The sequence below is a fragment of the Neovison vison genome, chromosome X (genome assembly GCF_020171115.1).
Source record: "Neovison vison isolate M4711 chromosome X, ASM_NN_V1, whole genome shotgun sequence".
Lineage (NCBI taxonomy): Eukaryota > Metazoa > Chordata > Mammalia > Carnivora > Mustelidae > Neogale > Neogale vison.
Genome location: NC_058105.1, coordinates 20,444,928 through 20,463,546, shown reverse-complemented (window position 1 = coordinate 20,463,546; position 18,619 = coordinate 20,444,928). Strand labels below are relative to the sequence as shown.

General features: G+C 55.0%; 1 protein-coding gene across 3 annotated transcripts in view; it reads right to left on the bottom strand.

Annotated features, from left to right (window-relative positions):
• Nucleotides 1-18,619, bottom strand: part of ELF4 (E74 like ETS transcription factor 4) — a 39,280-nt gene continuing 20,661 nt past the window's right edge. For 2 of the 3 annotated variants that reach the window (XM_044234301.1, XM_044234303.1), the window contains exons 2-9: nucleotides 11,651-11,933; nucleotides 7,452-7,623; nucleotides 6,932-7,024; nucleotides 5,396-5,587; nucleotides 4,434-4,517; nucleotides 4,167-4,359; nucleotides 3,191-3,568; nucleotides 1-2,325 (exon numbers count right to left, since the gene is read on the bottom strand). In XM_044234301.1, the coding sequence (XP_044090236.1) occupies nucleotides 1,524-2,325; nucleotides 3,191-3,568; nucleotides 4,167-4,359; nucleotides 4,434-4,517; nucleotides 5,396-5,587; nucleotides 6,932-7,024; nucleotides 7,452-7,623; nucleotides 11,651-11,722 (1,986 nt within the window). In that variant the 5' untranslated portion in view covers nucleotides 11,723-11,933 and the 3' untranslated portion in view covers nucleotides 1-1,523. Of the gene's footprint in view, nucleotides 2,326-3,190; nucleotides 3,569-4,166; nucleotides 4,360-4,433; nucleotides 4,518-5,395; nucleotides 5,588-6,931; nucleotides 7,025-7,451; nucleotides 7,624-11,650; nucleotides 12,238-18,619 lie in introns of those variants that run through there. The other variant, XM_044234302.1, reaches the window with a different exon arrangement.

Below are 18,619 nucleotides of genomic sequence, written 5' to 3'. Positions count from 1 at the left end.
TTATATTAGAAAAAAGCATTTTAATACCAAGTGGTGGAGATGTGTAATAAACACACCTGCACACCCATAAATGGTTCTTTCCAGAGAGAGAAGGGGACAAGAACAAGAAGAGAGTGGGAGAGAACACAGGAGGCTTGGCAGCGACCAGGGGAGGTAGTTAGTTCAAGTGGATGGTTTTCTACTGAGGACATAGCCAAGGGCCTGGGCACTGATTCACATTAACCAAATTCACCAGATAATAGAATTGTTTCTGAGGCTGACGCGTCTTAGCTCTTAGGCTTGCCCCCAGTTTGGCTGGAGAGAGGCAAGCTAATGCAAAGAAGGGGAAGGAGGAGTGAAGCCGAGGGGTTCACTTAGGAGAGGATGGGTTGAAACGTCCTCAGAAAGAGGGAAGATGGAAGCAGGGGACCGGGCAGAGATAGAAGTGTCATGCGGGCTCACATCCGCTGGCTCCTGTCTTCTCAGGATAGAGTCAGGGCTAGGTGTGGGAGTTGGCGATGAGGGCCAGCCGTCCACTCGAGGTCTGCGGTAGCCATCGTGGGGAGCGGGGTTGGCAAACCTACAAGGTGAGTAGAACGCAGGCTGGGCAGCGGGCACGCGAGGGCAGGAGGGGAGGCAGCCTCAGTGTCCGCTGCTCCACGACTACCCCAGCCACACCGGACAGCAGGGAGACACTGGGGCAAAACTAATGAAGAGGATCCCCGGGTCATGGGGGGTGGGTAGGCCAGTGTGCCAGCAAAGGCTGGTATTACAGCCCAGGCCCTTGACGCAAACATTCAATTAAGCCAGCCCCGCGTGGGGACTTCGTATCTGGGTCCGACCCTGTCCCTTGGAACTCTGTCTTCCCCAGCACACACATCCGTCGAAACCCTCCTCCCCTGGATCTGCTCCAGCTCTGTGACATCTCTCCCAGTCTGGGGGATCCAGCCTGTACCCCATAGCCTCAGGGCAGCTGAATGGTTTGTCCAAAGGGAACTAGAGAATGCTTTCCCTTAAGAAAAAAACCCACCATCTCTGCAGCTGACCCAGAAACACAGACCCTTGAAGACCTCACAGCTACACCCCCATCCTCCCCAAAGAAACAGAGATATAGACCCACGAGTACACACAAATACATACAGAGATATTCACATATGGGATAGGAAATTCCCCGTGGAGGGAACACAGACGGCGAAACAGCCCCACGAAAGGACTCTCCCCACAGAGCCCCTGCATCGGCCCCAGCCACAGACTTCTCTGGAGGTTCTTTCTCCCTCCATCACCCGGTCAGCCCATTACCCTGACAAGAGCATATCCCCTAGTGCTCTTGAAGGCCATGGTCTGATGCCAGGGACGCTCAAACTGGGCATGGTGTGGCCACCGTGACACCAGGCAGGGGCCGGGAACAGGGGATCCGGTATACTGAGATCCCACCAAAAAGTAAGGGCAGATGTCCTGCTTCAGTCAGTCTCTGCTAGAGGAAGTCCGTATGAAAAGGATGCTCAACTCGGCCTGGTGAGGCACGCTTCCCCCAGCCCGTTCATTTATATGTCATGGGGCTCCATCTTGATAAGAGAAGTGGGATTGAATGGGGAGAAGGGGGCAGGGGTTGGGGATCTGGTCAGCAGGTTCCCAGAGGTGGTCACACTAGGCTCAGCCATAAACACGGACCCTGAGCCTGAGGAGAGCTCAAGTTCAGCCACTGGAGTCAGCCCAACAGTGGGGCGGCTGGGAGAAGAGAAAGTCTGGTTCCCCAGAAGGCTCGGATTGTGGGAACCCCTTGAAACCACCTGGGTGGGAAGTGGCTGAAGGTGAGCCCGATCCCTCAGGAGCTCCCTCAGGGTCTCTTCGGGAACCAGCAGCCCCTCCATCGGGGCCCCAGTCACCATGCCCTGTACGTACGAGGAGGGCCTCAGCGGCCCCTCCTTGACCCCAGAGGCTGCGGTGGCACCGGAAGTCCTGATGAAGGCAGCGATGACAGTCCCGGGGGGCTGAGGGCTGGGCCCGGCCGGTCCAGCCCCTGCAACAGAGGATGGCACCGGGTTGGTCGGAAGGTTAGCCCCAGCCAGAAGTTGGGGGAGACCACTGAGAATCAGTGGAGCCCCTGGTGCCGCCACCTGACTTTCTTGGAAACTGGTGTTCAGGGGGAAAGAGGCCTGCAAAGTGAAGGTGTCCTTGAAGGTCGAAGCCGGCGGAACGCTCTGAAGAACGAGCTGTGTGGAAGCAGCACTGGCAGGAGGCCCGCTGGTCAGCACTGTGGTCAGTGGGATCGTCTGGAGGGTCAAGGCGGAGCCCGACCCCACTGGGGCCACTCCCAGGTGGATGTTGCCGGGCACCGAAGCAGCACTGACAAGAAACAGAAAACAGGTTTGGTCAAGGCGGGAGGCAGCTCCCAGCGGGCTAGGGAGGAGGGCGCAGGAGGGACGGAGCTGGCTGGAGGTGTCCTCTTTACTGCTGCATCAGCGAACATCCACTGAGCACTTAGTAGAGGTCAGGAATCAGCCCAAAGGACCGACATGTGGTACTTCCCTCCGTCTTCTGAACAGCCACGCGCTGAGTAAGATTAATAATCTGATTTTGCAGCTTGAGGAAATGGGAGCACAGAGAGGTTAGGTAATGTGCCCGAGACCACACAGCTAGTCACAGGCACCCACATCTAGGCCTTCTGACACCGGAGCTCCTGTTCCTCACCACCCCGCAGAAGGGCACCTCGCCCGCGCCAGCCCACTGAGTGCCACACACACAGAGCTCAAACCCAGCCTTCTCAGGGAACATGTGGAGACCCTTCACCTGGACAAGCAGCAGCAAGAGCTTTCCAGGGGGCTCTGGAGGGCCTGAGGGAAGCGCAACGGGTATCTCTGTCACATTCTCCGTTGCCACTTTTCTGCAGTGGAGGGGGGTAGGGGAGATGGGCCCTGACATGGAGGGCTCTGGTGACAGTTGGGGGAGCACTCTGAGATAACTGGAACACCCCCCAGCTGTGACAGACGCCACACAGATCAAGGGCTGGCTCTGCCATTATTTTGGTGTGCAACCGTGGGCAAGTCACTTTTCCTCTCGACCAACAAGGACTCCACTGGCTTCCCAGGGATTCTGTGAGGTTCCCGTGAGACTGGAGATACAGCAGAACTCGGCAAGAGGTTGAGAACATCTCAACCCCACCGGACCAGAGGTACTCCGGGAAGACATGTAACGACTCTGGGGCCCTCACCTCACGGCTTTGGTGAGTCTGGCCTGGCTCTCTGGGAGAGAGGCCAGCACAGTAGAGGTAGTGGGGATCTCCTCATCTGCAGACAGTCCCAATTCCAGATTCGCAGACGGCGGTAAGCCAACATTCTGAACCTTTGGCTTCTCCCAGGAAGGGCCTCCCTTGCCCTGGGGAGCAGCTCTAGCCGAGACCCTGGAGCTGGCTCGTCGGGTGGTACTGGTGGAGGAGGTTGAGGGAGTGGAGGCCTGAGGGGGCGCCGCCGTGACTTCAGTTCTCTCCTCATCATCTTCGATCACCACTAGGTCCTTGGGCATCTCCTTAAACTGGTACACCAGCCTCTGCCCTTCCACTTTGGCAAGGATGCCTCTTTGGTAGTAATATCTGGGGGGCAGAGGACAGGGCGTGGGGAGTTAGGCAGGCACACACCGCCCTCCGGGGCAGGGCGAGCGGGCAGTGGAGGCTGGCCTGACAGCCAGATGCGAGTCTCAGGTCAAGGGAAGGGGTAAGGCCAACTCTTGGACTTTGAAGGCTTTTATGAAATTTCTGAGGACCCCCGCCCCACCACCGAGGATACGAAGGGCCATGAAAAGCCGTTTCAAATGCTAGCCCCACCCTGCTTTGGGGCAAAGGATAAGGGGGGAGTGAAGGATGGGAGGGGATGGCTGATGGGCAACTCAGCTGTCTCCCAGCCCTGCAAGACCAATGACGGCTAACTCAGGTCTGTCTCCCTAGGCCTCTGGCCGGCAGAATGCCCTTCGTGGGGATGGGAGGCCCCAAAAGGCTCTTCTCTATAAAAAGAGAAAAAGCTAGGATGGAGCCGTAAGAGGGAGAGGACTGTGCCTCCCAGAAGGTGTCTGGAGACGGGCTTACGGGCAAGCAGAACTGAGCATCAGCAGACCCTAACGCAGGAAGGACGTCTTGGAGGAGAAAAGGTCGGTAAAGCCCCAGGGCAGGGACTTAGCGCCCCAGCAGCTCCTACCTCAGTGCCCGCCCCATCGTCTCGTAGTTCATGTCAGGCTTGTTCTTCTGCTTCCCCCACAGCTTGGACACAGCTTTGGAGTCCACCAGCTTAAAGATGCCCTTCTCTCGCTGGGTCCACTTGATGTACTTCGGGCAGGTGTTCCTGTCCTGCAGAAGCGCGAGGAGGAACTCCCACAGGTAGATGGTGCTGCCTGCAGAGGGCCAGGTGGTGAGGAGCCGCCGGGCAAGCCGACCCCCTTCCCACCCGCCTGACTCCCAGCGCTACCTTTGCCATCCTTCGACTTCTTCCGTATGGGGATGCTGGGGTCAGTGACCGGCGAGGTACTGCGGTTGCCCTTTGTCTTCCGGACTGTGAGGGGAAGGGGGGGAGCAGGATGAGGCTGAGACCATACGGAGGGCTCCAGTGCAGGCTCCCGAGTGGGGTGCCACAGCGGATAATGAAGAACCAGGTCACTGGGGCCAGAGGCCCAGGATCCCTGTCTGCAACCACAGCCTGCGGGTTCCCGCGCCTGCCCAATATCCCGCCCTCTTGCTGGGGCCCCAGAGATGCACCAGAACTCTACTGCCCGGATGGCCGTAAGTGTAGCGCTGACGAATGAGGCACCCTTCGATGAACCCAACCCGCCTGGCCTGATTTTGGAAAGGAGAAGGCAGCCTAAAGGTGCAGCTGTCGTGCAGGTAAGCGTGAGACTGGGGTTTGGGTCACCACAGTGACAAAGCAGTATCGGGCAGTCCTTGCCTGAGTAAGTCAATCACATTGGGGGCTTGGGAAAGCCCAAAGTCCTCTCGCACAAGCTCCACAAGGTCTGAGGAGGAAGATAAGCACACTGCATGAGGCATCTTTTACAGGCAGAGGGCCCCAGACGGCCAGGGACTGGCCAAGGGGCCAAGCCCGGTATCCAAACACCAGACTAGGATGCAACCCATTTGGGATCTTCGGCATTTCTGCACGAATTTACACATAAGCTCGGCTGATAGGAGCAGCGTGGGAAACGTCATGGTTTGGGCAGGGCAACCAATGAGGCCAGGCTGTACAGAAGGGAGGACTTTTCATCCATCCCTGTCACACCAAAGAGCGGTCCTCTGAATGTGTCTATGAGCCTTGACCCACTTACCCCGGACAGTCTCACCGACCTGCCCCCTCCTACTGCACCCCCCTGAAGACAGACAGACAGACAGACACACACACATACACACACATTCTCTCTCTCTCTCTCTCTCTCTTACTTCTCTTCTTTGATTTTCCAGTCTTCTTGGCACTTTCCTCTCTGGGGACCTTCTCCTCTAGACAGTGCCCCTCCTGGTCATCAGTGTCACCTGCCCCGTTCAGGGCATCAGGCTCAGAGACAGGAAACAGATAGTTGGGCAGAGGGGCAGCTGGAGCAGGGTCCGCGTCCGGAAGCATTTCGGAGGTGCTGACTGCAAGGAGAAAGGCCTGAGGTGCCTGAGGCCCAGTGCGGGGCAGGAGTGTGGTCTCCCGGCACGTCAGAGGATGGGGAGCTCCCGGGGAGGACGGAGGAGCTGGCCCCCACGGCCCCAGATACAGGATACACCTGAAAACGCCTCACGTGTCTCACACCGCAAGGAGAGGAAACCTCTGTGGGGCTGTGGGCACGAGCTGGCCCCAATCACGGCCGCCACATTTACAGCCCACTGCTGGGAGTGGGGGAGTTCCAGGCAACACCCAGGATAAAGGGCCACCTTGATTTCATCATTCACTTGTTTTACAATGGGAAGGCGCCTCAGGTATCATTTAGCCCAATTCCTCGGCTTTCCCGATAAGGAAACTGAGATCCAGAGATGCCAGGGCACGTGTCCAAGGTCACACAGCAAGCTGGCGCCTGGCACGTGGAGGCATGCAGTAAGTATTTGTTGAAGCCTGAGTGCACGTTAGTGACAGGGAAAGGAACAGAAGTGCTGGGACTCTTAACTGGCAGCTTCAGGCTTTCTTTCCCCGACAGGATCCCAGCACCTCCTCGGGAAGGGAAAGTTGGGGCCGGAAGTCCTCCTGTCCGTGAGTCAGGCAAAGGCCTGAGGGGGAGTTGGGCCAGGAGCCTGCCCTGGGGCACTTCTCGGGAGGTGGAGGGGTGAGCTCCAAGCCTGGCACATTTCTAAATCAGCCACACCCTGCATAGTCTTCCTGGGGGCCCTGGCAAGAGAGCAGAGGGGACCGAAGTCACCCTGGCAGATAGTACTCGGCCTTAAAAAGGAAGGAATTTCTGACATATGCTACAACATGGACAGACCCTGATGCCATGCTAAATGAAATAAGCCAGTCCCCAAAGACCACTACCGTGTGACTCCACTCCTGTCTCCTTTAAGGTCCCTATAGTAAGTAGTTCAATTCATAGCGACAAAGAGTGGAGTGGTAGCTGCCAGGGGATGAGGGGAGGGGAGAATAGGGAGTGAGTATTTAATGGGCACAGAGTTTCAGTTTTGCAGGATGGAAGGTTCTGGAGATGGATGATGGTGATGGCTGCCCAACAATACAAACGGACACTGAGGAATGGTGAAGGTAGTCAATTTTGTGTTATGTGTATTTTACCACAACTTAAAAATTGTTAAAGGAAACTCTCCCTGTCTACCGTTTCCCTGTCTCCAGTGCCCCCTGCCCCCCCACCATTCCTGCCCCAGCTCAAGAGCCTGTTTACGCAGCCATCAGTGGCTGTGGGCACGCATGCTTGCGAATCCAGTGCACGGAGGTGATATTTTCAAAGGGCATTTTTTGTTGCCTTGAGTTAAGGCACCAGGGTTCACACTTACAGATCTGCTTCTCATCCAGGATGTCGTTGGGAGCCTCGACATTGAGCAAGACTTCAGTGGCTGACATGCTTTGTGAGGTTGCTTCATTGTCATCTGGATCCAGGTTCCATGGTGTGGGGTGCGGGGTGAGCAGAAAACAAGTTCCCTCAGTGCTCAGGGCCGGGGCAGAGAGCTCATCAGGGTCAGCCCAGAGAACAGTGCTAACGAGCTGAGGGACCTGGAAGGGCTAGCGCACCGCCTACTGTAACTCCCCACCTTTTCTCTACACTCACCCCAGCCAGTCCCCCCTCCACGCTTCCATGTCCCGCTCCATCTCGGAAGACCACGGATCCACTGGGATGGTTTCCTCCTCTATGAGGTGGTACGACCTTTTGCTTGTCCTAACCACCCTATCTAATTCCCCACTCTGGGGCTCTGCCCTTGCTGCGTGGGGTCACTGAAAGCCACTGTGGGCTACTACAGTCCCTGAAGACAGAAGCCCTTTCTCTTCCACGCTCCCCTGCCCAGGAATGAAACAAACCTGTCAGCAAAATACTGCCCTCCAGGATCTGATCCTGCGCCATGCACAAGGTCCCGTCTGTTATGATGCCATTGTGAACGTCGTCCAGCTCCAGTCCTGAGTACAGATGGAGTAATTCGGGGTAGGGCACCTGCTCCACGATCACAGCTGGGAACACTGAGGGGTCTTCCAGCTATGGACAAGATAGGGATCAGGTTTAAAGCTCACCTGCCTCTGCCAGGAAAAAAAAAATTCCGGCCCTTCTTACAATTCTTCATTCTTGGAGCCCCCAGGGCTGTCCTTTGTATGGGATGACATTGCTCTGGGTCCAACCTCACTAGGTGAGGCTTTGAGTAGCTTCCTGATGAACAGAGATGGGGTAGCTCTGCACCACCTGCACTCAATCAGGGGCAGACAGTTTTAACTGGTCGTAGTTCTGGGTTAATCCATGGCGAAGGTTAGTGCTCAGTCTATGAGAATGGTTAGGCTCCTTCGCAGGCCAGTGGCAAAGGATTAGTCAGTGGTGAGGGTGAAGGGCTCAGACTACAGTCAGAGCTCGGGATCCAAGATTAGGGGCTCTGACTGTGTACCTCTGAGGGTTCAGTCTCTGGCAATGAAGACAGAAGAACAGAGGCATTACAGAGGTGGGAGGTTGGGACCCATCCCCTGTCTGGATGGGGAAGAGGGATCCAATTTCCAGCTTGATTCACTGGGTACACGGGGACACTGCTCATGTGGAGGAGGAGGAGGGACAGGGTGGTGGAGAAAGAGAAGGGGGACAGTGCCTGCAATGATGGGTTTGAGGTACCTTTGAGATATTTAACATGGAGATACCTATCAGTGAGTCAAAAATATGTGTCCAAGAGCTCAAAAGGGTGGACACAAAATCCACTCAAGTGGATACAATGAGCAGGAAGAGAATTTGACCCCTGGAGGGCATAGTCGTTCTCTAATCAACCAAAGCTAAATGAAAAAGGAGTGTGATTGGGGCGGCTGGGTGGCTCAGTCGGTTGGGTGTCCGACTCTTGATTTCAGCTTGGGTACTAACCTCAGGGTTGTGGGACAGGGCTCCTGTGTAGGGCTCTGTGCTCATGAGGTTATCTCCCTCTCCATCTCCCTCTCCCTCTGCTCCTCCCCCTGCTCCTGCTCTACTTTTTAAAGTAAATAAATAAATAATTAATTAATTAAAGCAAGCTTCTTTCAAAAAAGTACTATGGGTGTCTGGGTGGCTCAGTTGGTTAAAGGGCTGCCTTCAGCTCCATTCATGATTTCAGGATCCTGGGATTGGGCCCCATGTCCCCATGTCGGGCTCTCTGCTCAGTGACGAGCCTCCTCCTCTCTCTTTCCCTCTGCTGCTCCCCCTGCTTGTGCTCTCTCGCTCGTGCTCTCTCTCTCTCAAATAAATGAATAAAATCGTTTTTTTAAAAAGGACTGTGGTTGCAACTGTCTTTTAAAAAAAAGATTTATTTATTCATTTATTTGAGAGACAGAGAGACAAAGAGTGCATGTGAGGCACGGAGAGAGAAGCAGACTCCCTACTCAGCAGTCAGCCCAATGCAGGGCTTGGGCCCAGGAACCTTAGGATCATGACCTGAGCCTAAGGCAGACGCTTAACTGACTGAACCACCCAGGCGCCCTGCAACTCTTTTTTTTTAAATTATGTATATGAAGAATTATAACAAATGTTTATAAGAATTCTATTTTGATTGCGGGACTTTGGGTGACTTTTTTCCCTTTCTTTCAAATTTTCTGTATTTTCCAAATTTTCTTTTATGGGGCTTTTAATTCTTTTTTCATGAAGAAGAAGGAGAATGTTCAGTTCTGCCTAATGCTCCTGAAGGATGCAGAAAAATAAAAATTGATTAAATGCCATTGGGTTCAGCCACTGGACAGTCACCCTGGCTGGAGGCCTTTCAGGGGACACAGGACAATGGATCTCAGAGAGGAAGGGCTGAGGCCATGGAGTTGAGAGCTGTCTGTCCAATATGGTGCCCACTAGGCATGGGTGACTATTTAAATGTGAATCTAAAATTTTTTTCAAGATTAAAAGTCCAGTTCTTCAGTTGCGTTGGCCATAGTTCAAGTGCTCCATAGCCTCTTGTGACTAGTGGTCCTATACTGGACAGGACAAATACAGAACACTTCTAATATCTCAGGAAATTCCACTGGATTGTCCTGATCTAGAGCCAGACGACCTGGATTTGAAACCAAGCTCTGCTACTTTAGCAGTGGGACCTTGGGCAAGCTACCTAATCTTGCTGGGCATCGGTTTCCTCATTTATAAAACGGGGGAGAGGGGCAAGTAAACAGATCAATGCACATAAAGCGCATAGAACGGGCCCAGTGTAGAGTCAGCTCTCATTGAGTGTTTGAGGTATCAGGGACTTCGAGGACACTAGTAATGCTTTTATTGCTTAACCTGGATAGTGAGTTCATGGATGTTCATTTTATAATTATTCATATATATATATGTATACATATACATAAATACATATGATTTATACACTTTTTTGTATTAAAGACACATCTTTTAATACAAATGGTTTCCTAAAAAAGGGAGAGAAAGGAGGTGAGAATGTAAGCACAGAGGGTGGAGACCGTGCTGATGAACAGTAAGAAGTTAAGAAGGTGGTCTTTTGAAGGAGGTAGGTAGAAGGGAGAGTGTTTTAGGGTTGGGGAGGCCTGAAGATGTTCTGGGTTGAGGAGAAATGTCTGGAAGGTCTGAAGGATTTAAGGGAGAGACACTGGAGGTGACCAACGGTTTGAGGTCTTGGAGGCAGGAGAGACGAGATTAAGTACGGGTAGGAGATACCACTGGAAGGAAGAGGGGCATTTCTTTGTTCCCGGGTCAGCAGCGAGAAGGAAACAGGAACAGTGATGTCATCAGTAAAAGGGAGAAGGGAGGTACACAGAGGGTGTCCCTGGCTCTGTGTTTCTCTGTGAATTGGAGCAGAAGCTGTCTGCTGAGGGTGGAGAGGCAGGTGTGGAATCATGGGATCAGGAGGGAAGAAGAGCCTCCATGAAGAACAGTGACAGTTGCTGAACAGACCAGAAAAGGCAAAAAAAAATGACTAGTAGTATCGAGAACCCCAGAGTGGTTAAATTCTTCTCCCCTTCTCTTTCCATGGTGCCTTCCACCAGGCTTGGCACACCACAGGTGTTGGGTAAGAGAGCAAGTTTAGGTGAAGACCCAGCGGCATAGAAAGTACAATGTGCCCAGAGCCCACTAGGGGGCAGCCTTGGGTAGGCCACTAGAGGTCAGATAAAGTTTTCTGTCCCCATGAGGATTCAGCACAGAGAGCATCAGTATTAGGCTGGCTATCTTACAAATAATCCAACTGGATCTCTTGGTGAAGGTGGGAAGACGGCAGCCAGATAGGGTAGGGACAGGACTTGCCCACGTGATACTGTGGCAGCCCAACTGGGATCAGAAATCAGGACTCCTGACTCTTAATCTTCTGTTCCTTCTACCGTAGTTGGCTGCCTCTTCTCCAGTTTGTGGAAGGACAGGAGTGGAGGGTCGCAGTGGGTGTGCCAAGACACCATCCAGTGGGTGCAGCCAAGTGCATGGAAAACATGCTCTCTCAGCCCCAGTACAGAGCAAGATATGGAGCGGTGCGGCCCCAAGTGCTGCAAATCTGTCCTCCTTTTCACCTTCCCCCCACCACAGAACTGCATTTCCAGATCTGCATCCTCAGATTGAGGCTGAGAAGATGGTTCTGGAAGGGCCCATCAACCAGGCTAGAGACATGAGTCTGAAGGGGCCAGGGATTGGTCTTTGCCCTGTGGGGCCACCTGGGAGAGCTGATGCTCGCTATGTGGCTGTCCCGACAACTTTCTCACTGTGACACTGCAGGTGACGGGAAGGGGTAGACATGTGCATGAGGGTCCGTGTGCACCTCTGCATTCAGCCCGCATTGCTGACCGGCTGACAGCCTAGCCACTGTGTTTTGCAGCCATACGGCTGGCTGGGTGACAGCAGGTACCCCGTGACTGCACATGGAATGACCGCCCAGGGACTACTGACTGGCCGCACGAGGGACGAGCAGGTGCACTGTTTGGCTGGCACGGAGACCCAATGGCCTGGACCTAGTAGGTGCTTGATCAGTACTTGCCGGAGGGCTCGTAGGGGGGTGCTGCCTAGCTTGCTCTCCGCCGGCCTGTCTGTGTCTGTCTGATCATCCGCCTGGCCAACCGGGCTGTGTTCTCTGGGGCCATACCTGGTGGATATCATCCATCCCGTTGCTTGCAAACTCAAAGATCAGGTCACTGGGCTGCAAGGTAATGGCCATACTGTCTTCTCAGAGAGCCGACAGCAGGACTCACAGGGCCCTCTGGAGCTGCGGGGGTGTTCTTGACCAGGAGATGCTATTCAGGTACCTTGGAACTTAGAGCCTCTATCCCGAGCCACAGTAAAATAAGGGGTGTAGAGAGCTGGAGTAGGCGGTGGCCTATGCCAGGTTCAAGGCTGCATGCTAAGGCTGGGCCAACCACGGGAGTGACCTAGGGAGAAGGGAGAGACAGGGGCAATGAGTAAGGCACTTTCCTGGACGTCTAGCCAACAGCCAGACTGCCAACAGGGGAGGATGATGGGAGAAGAAAGGAAGCAGGTTAAAAAAAAAAAAAAAGGGCAGGAAAAGGAGGAAGTTAACTGAGTTGCGTCCGGTGGGAAGTGGCCGAGCCTCAGTGTGGGTCTGTCAATATCGTCCGCACCTGAGCTGGCTGTGAAGACACACAGCCTCCTTCTGTGTTTTCTCCTGCCTCCTCAGAGGTGACAGATAGAGGGACTCTGGGCTCTCTCCACCCTGAAGATTAATCCCCAGGGTGTGGCCACAGGGGAAATCAGGGCACTCCATCCGTCCCTATAGATGGGACAGTAGCATGAAGAATTCTTAAAATTCCCTTGGCTCAGAAAGAATCTTGTGGGGGAGGCTGTGGGTTAGGGACACAGGGGGGTACCAGGTGCTCTTCCAGACACTGCCTGGCTCCGTCTACCTTGGAACTGGTGGCCACTTAGCTCCGAAAGGCAGAGTCTGTAGAGGAAGAAGCATCTCACTGTGGGGTGTTATGCCAGCAGGGCCAGCGCAGGTCTGACCCTGCTCCAGGGGTGGGGACTCTCAGAATTGGCCACGCCCCCCAGAGAGCCCTGAGACAGAGGGACGGGTGGGTCATAGGCCTTGGGCATTTATTGCCACCCGGCCACCACTGCCCCCCCACCCGCCGCCCCGCTGGAGAGGATGGCTTCTGTGCCTTGTGTGGGTTCACGCTCTTGCCTGAGCTTTGCTTTCAGTTTCAAGACTGAACTGTCACCCTGGGAACTTGAGAGGAGCCTCAGCTCCGGGAGGGGCCCACAGAGCCTTCCTCATCCTCCAGGGCTGGCTCAGGCACCCCCCAACCTTTTCCAGGAAACCTGTCTGCTGCAGCCCACACATCTCCCCTGTCCCCCGTGAGGCACTGATAGCACGCTCCCTAGACACCTGCCGGGGCGCCCGGGGCCTCCAGCTGTTTGCTGTGGCCGACCAGTGCCTACCTCCCGAAGCCTAGCTCCCACTCCCACGGCCCTCCTGCCAGCCTGCTCTACTCCCCTCCTCTCGATCACAGGGCCTGCCACCCCCAGGTACCACAGCTTTGGCCCTTAGGGTTGTTTTTAATGGTATCCTCGTGTGTGTGGACATAGGGTGGGTCTACGAACAGCCCGGCTCAACCACGAATGCCTGAAGAACTCAGTCCACGCACCACAGCAGGAGCGACACATTTGACTCCTATCGCCTTGACACACCTTCCCTCCAGGTCTGGCAGTGCCAGGATGGCAAAGCCTTCTTCTCCTGGCCCGGAAAGAAATGAGGAACTTCAGAGAGGGGGAAAAGGGGAGGAAAGGGAGGAGGACTACGGGTGACCTCTCTGATGACCGCTCTCCCCCACAGGAGACACCCAGGCCTCTCCCACTTCCTTTCCGTTAGCCCACAGGGCTGGCTCCGCCTGGTCCCCACCCCCACCCTCACCCCCGCACCTTTCCACCGGCCCCCCAACACAAAACTTCAAGAAGTCGCTCCACTCAACCTGTCGGGTCTGAGTTTCCCTTTGGGTGAATGAGACAGCCCTGCTAGGGCGAAGAGGAGGCCCTGGGGAAAACGCGGTCTGGCCCGAGTTCCACCCCTCCCACCCCACCCTACCCCCACCAGGCCCTGCCTGTGACCCGGTCTCCTGTGGCCCGCCTGAGAAGCCTCCCAGGGCCATTTATGCTTGGAAGGTCTGTCTCCTCTAGCGAAAGCGCCCCTAGGCCCGCATTCCGCAGCTCCCCGCCCTCCCTCGGGCCCTCCCTCCCTCAGGCCGGCTGTCTGCCCCCAGGAAGCATTCTCATACTAATCAAATGAAAGGGATCACTTTCACCTAATCCCACTTTGTCTAAACACGAAACTCTGGTGTCTGCCCCCTCTCCCCCCAACGACGTCATTCCGCGGCGGCCCTTCCCTCCAGGTTTGCTCATCTCCGGCTTGTTTTCACAGATCAGCACTTCACGTTGCCGAGTTCACTTGTGCTCTCTGCCTACGGACCTTCCGTGCACCTTCCTGACCTCCCCCATGAGGCAGTGGCTTCCTTGAAGGCAAGGACGACTATGCTGGTCATCAGCAAAGCGTTAGCACCCCACACTGTGCTTCGCCTGTAGCAGACACTCGATTTATGTTTGCAGAACAAACACATGAATGAACTAATAAACGAACGAACGAACGAATGAATGAATGTTACTGGTCAGTCAGTACCGGTGAGGTGTATTTTCTGGGCAAGAAGTATAATCCACGTGGGGCACTTGCATGGCTCAGTCAGTTAGGCATCTGACTCTTGATTTCAGCGCAGGTCACTATCTCAGGGCTGTGAGGTTGAGTCCTGCCCGCAGGCTCCGTGCTCAGCAGGGAATCTGCTTCAACATTCCCTCTCTCCCTCTCCCTCTGCCTCTCCCCCTCCTTCCCTCTCTAAAAAAACATATATCCATGTACACATGGGTTGTGGGGTGGGTGTTGTGTGCCCTCTGTGTGTGTGTGTGTGTGTTACAGCTGTGTAGTTCTGCACTGTAATTTACGATGGGAGTTGTCACTGTGGGTGTGCAAACACACCACAGATTTACTTGCATGCAGGGTGTGCTCGCGTGCCCCAAGCGTGGGGATGTGTGCACGAGGGCCTGCGTGTGTCAAAGGGCTGCCCTGGTCGGGCCAGCAGCGCCACAAAACTCCGTCGTGGGCTCCTCCTCCTCCACGCCTGCCTTCGTGAGAAGGAGGAGGACAGAGCCGAGCTGGTGCTGGCTCCAGCAAGCTGCGGTGAGGGGGGCTGGGACGGGCTGCCACTGTTGCTTCCCACTACCCGAGCCATCGAAAAGCCAAAATCCTATGCTTCCCGGGAAGAAAAATGCACCAGCCACAGAATATGGAGGTGGTGGAGGAGAGAAGGCAGCCCCGCACCGTACTGGGTGGAAGCCTTGGCCATAGGCGCGGAGAGCTTTGCAAGAGCAGAAGAGACTAATCCGACTGCATTCTTTAGGTGTCCACACATCTAAGCATCTAAATTCAGGACCTGGTTGGTGCGGGTTCTGCCGACCCAGGGTTGGGGGCATTGCGAGACTGCTGCACCCAGGAACCAAGGCTGAGCCTGGTGTCCTGTTCTGTCCAAACCTCCAGCCTCCAGCTAGGGGTTAGGAAGTAGCCGTCCTGTTTTTGGCCAAGGCTAAGAAAACTCCCATCCAAGCCCCACCATGGAACCTTCCAGTCCAGAAAGTTTTGTCCCTCCCCCCTCAGATGTTTGAGGATTTGAAAGTGAGAGGTGGGGAGAGGCTCATTTGCATGTTCACTCACTCTCCCCAGCAGAGGAGTAAACTACCCCCCAACTAAGTCCCTCAAAATAACCTCCCTCTCCCAGGAACCTGAAACCAAAAAAACCACCACCACAGAAGGCCCGCCCTGCTGGAGGCCAGAGAGGCCCACACGAGGGGCACTCCTCCCTAGTGTCCTCACAGACATGCTGAGACACAGCTTCAGTGGCCTAGAGCCCCGGACACCGCCTTGATGGTGAGCAGGGTGCTAGGTGGGTACATACAGACACTCAGTTCAAGTCACAGACGTGCCTGGGAAGTTCCCCACCCGCCCCATCCCTGTACAGATCACAGCTGGCTCCAGTCAGAGTCGGCTCCCAGGGTGGCAAGAGCTCCACTCCCTTCACTCCCCTGGAGGCCACAGCAGGATCCCTGGCTCCCAGGGCCTGTCCTACTTGCACTGAAAGCACAGTGTCTGGAGAGCAGATGGCCCCTGACACCGTGTGTGAGCGACTCCGTGCCACAGGAGGGAGCAAGCAAGCGACGCAAATGCACACCTCGGGCTCCCTGTGGTTCTGACTGCATTTCAAAACCAAAATAGCCAAATAGAAGTGGTTTGGGCTGCTCCTGCGTCATCACAGCTGGGCCCCCTTCAGATGTACAGACCCTTTCTGGGGCTGTCACTGGCGCACGTCAGGCGGTGTCCAGCACCCACCCATCTGGGCCTTCTCTGCATAGAGGAAGCAGCCCCTATGTGAAAGCCACATCCACGGTCTCTGTGGAGCGAGTTTAAATCTACACCCGGTCAGCTGAGCCAGTGGCTCTCACAGAATTGCTAGTAACACCCGGGGCATTTCCACGCACGCCAGGAAACATGGGGGCCGATGGTCAGCCAGGCCACAAAGCAGAGTTCTCCTTCTCCAGTTCCTCATCCTCTCAGAGCCAGCCCTCACTCCTGAAATACCCAGTCCTCCATGAAACCTTTCTGGAATTCTCTGGAAAGGAAGTGACAATTTCCTCCATGCCATTTCCCACTCTCTCAACGCCCCTCCCCCACAACCACAAACAAAATGGAAACTACCCCAGGAACAGCTGTACCCTCTACTTAAAAACAGCCCCTCCTCTGGCTAATAGTCATCCAGAAGCAAATTTGCATGCTGTCCCACGTGACCAGTGGGGCTGTATTTAAGAGCCAGAGGGCCAGAGCCAGGGGTCCAGGCTGTAGCCACGGACTGAGCAGAAGTAATCCACCCGTGGGACTCCCCCACAGCCTTGACTCTGACCAGCGAGCAGAGCCCTCCTCCTTGAGCAGACGCCCAGTGAAGGGGCCCCAGCCACAACTATTTTGTCAGCTCCTTCTCCTCTATTCCTTTGTTTTCACCATCCCCTCCATTTGAGATGAAATCAGGAAGGGGGAGGAAAAAAATAAAGGTTTTGCAAGGCCCATTGGTTGGGGTTTCTCTTTGCTTATTTACAAGAAACCCAGTTTCCTTCCTTGGCCCTGGGTCACTGCCTGCCTCCATTGTAGGGCTTGCCACAGCTCTGATGGTGAGGGAGGTCCAGAGCCCATCTCAAACTGCCCTTGTCCTTTTGCAGCCCTCTACCTTCCCAGGCCCTGAGCTGTCCCAGCGGAGGGGTCGATTAGGGCTGCAGGAGGGGGCAGCCCCCTTCCCCTTTCTCCAGGAGACCCTAAGCTCGCCCCACTGTGGGCGCCGTCCAGGTTGCAGGGAAGAGGAAGGAAGCCCCCTCTCTCCTGGCTGTATCCCAACCAGCTGTGAGACCCTGGAAAAGTCAGCCATCTTTCCGGGCTGTGGTTTCTGTCATCCTTACAGTGGGGGAGGGCTGAGGGTTAAGCCAGCTTTAGCAGATGCTCACTGGGGAGTCTCGGGTGAATGAAGACGGTGGTGGGAAAGCACTCTGGAAATTAAAAATCACTCATCCATAAGATGAGTTTCAGGTGACCTCCCAGAGAGCAAAGGGGGCCTAGGGCCCCCGTGAAGCCCCCGGAAGTCCCCCATTGGCTCCAGAACATAGACGGGGTGGGGCTGGAGGCTTCCAGTTGCTGGTGTAGTAGAGGCTGGCTCCTGGCAGGGGTTGCCCCCCCCCCCCGCAGAGAGAGGCAGGCTTCTTTGGTTGGAGAGGGGCTCCCAGTCCCCAGTCCTTGTCACCTTCACCCCACCCCAGCCCTTGAGGTTGTGGTTATGTGGCAAGAGCTCTACAGAAGCCCCAGCAGGGGAAGAGGGTCGGGGTGGGGGTGGGGGGGGAAGGGTTACTGACAAAGTGAACCTATTTCCCCAGCCGACTCCCAGGGGCCTTGCCTGAGAAAGCCCAAAGAGCACCCCCTGGAGGTGCTTGCGGCCACCACATCCTCATCTCTGCCGCTCCAGGGACCTGCCCACAGAGTCACAAAGCTCTTCTGGGAAGAGGAAGCCAGATCAATACAAGAACACGCTACAGAAAAGAAGGCAAAGCCTAGTCCAGAGCCGCTACTGAACCCCAGAAGTTATGCAGATCATAAGGGCATGATCCTCTCCGTGAGAAGATCCAGTTTTGCCTTGGGGTTTGGCCAGGTGACCTTCTTCCTCTGTGAAACGGGGACATCCTCCCTAGCTCAAAGGGTTGTCGTGCAAGGCCAGTGAGTTAATGTACGTGAAAACTCTCTGTTAGTCTCAGACACGTTTTTCAATTTCCTGGTCTGATTTGCGTCCTTTTGACTACACTCACTCGTCAAATATTCAGCATCTCTTTACCTGGATGGACAGGAAGACACGGACATGGAGATAACGGGGTGAGACGAAGGCGAGGGAGGACATGACCAACAACCATAAACCTCATGGGACAGAGAGGAAACCAGCTTGGCTATGGGGGAGAGAGACTGGCTGGGAGGTCAGGGAAATCAGCTGGGTAAGTGCAGAGGCCCAAGATCCACCAGGTGGTGGAATTTGAACTTAACATAGACAGCTACTTGGAGTTCCTGGAGATTCTAGACCAAGGGAGGGGCCTAAGGCAAGCAGTTCTTTAGGCAGATCCGTTTGGTCTGAGTTTATGAGTGGAGCAGGTGGAAGGAGACCCAGTGGGGCAGCTGGAACCCAGGAGGTGAGGCCCAGAGCCACCCAAGGGAATAAAATGGCAGAGTATAGGGTAATACAGTAGTTGTAGGGGCCCCAAGATGTGGAGCCTGCTCTTACTGTAAAGACTGCTAAAAGATAAGAAGTGATGGAAACAGGAAATACAGCAAGAAGATGAGCTCACCTTGGACACTCTGAATTTGGGATTATCTTGAAAACCCCAGGTGAAAAAAGAGGACCTAGAGAGTCATTTTGCCCCCCCCCCCGACACACCATCAGCAGGAGGGACCTCTACAGGCCTTTAGTGGTCAAAGGAGCAG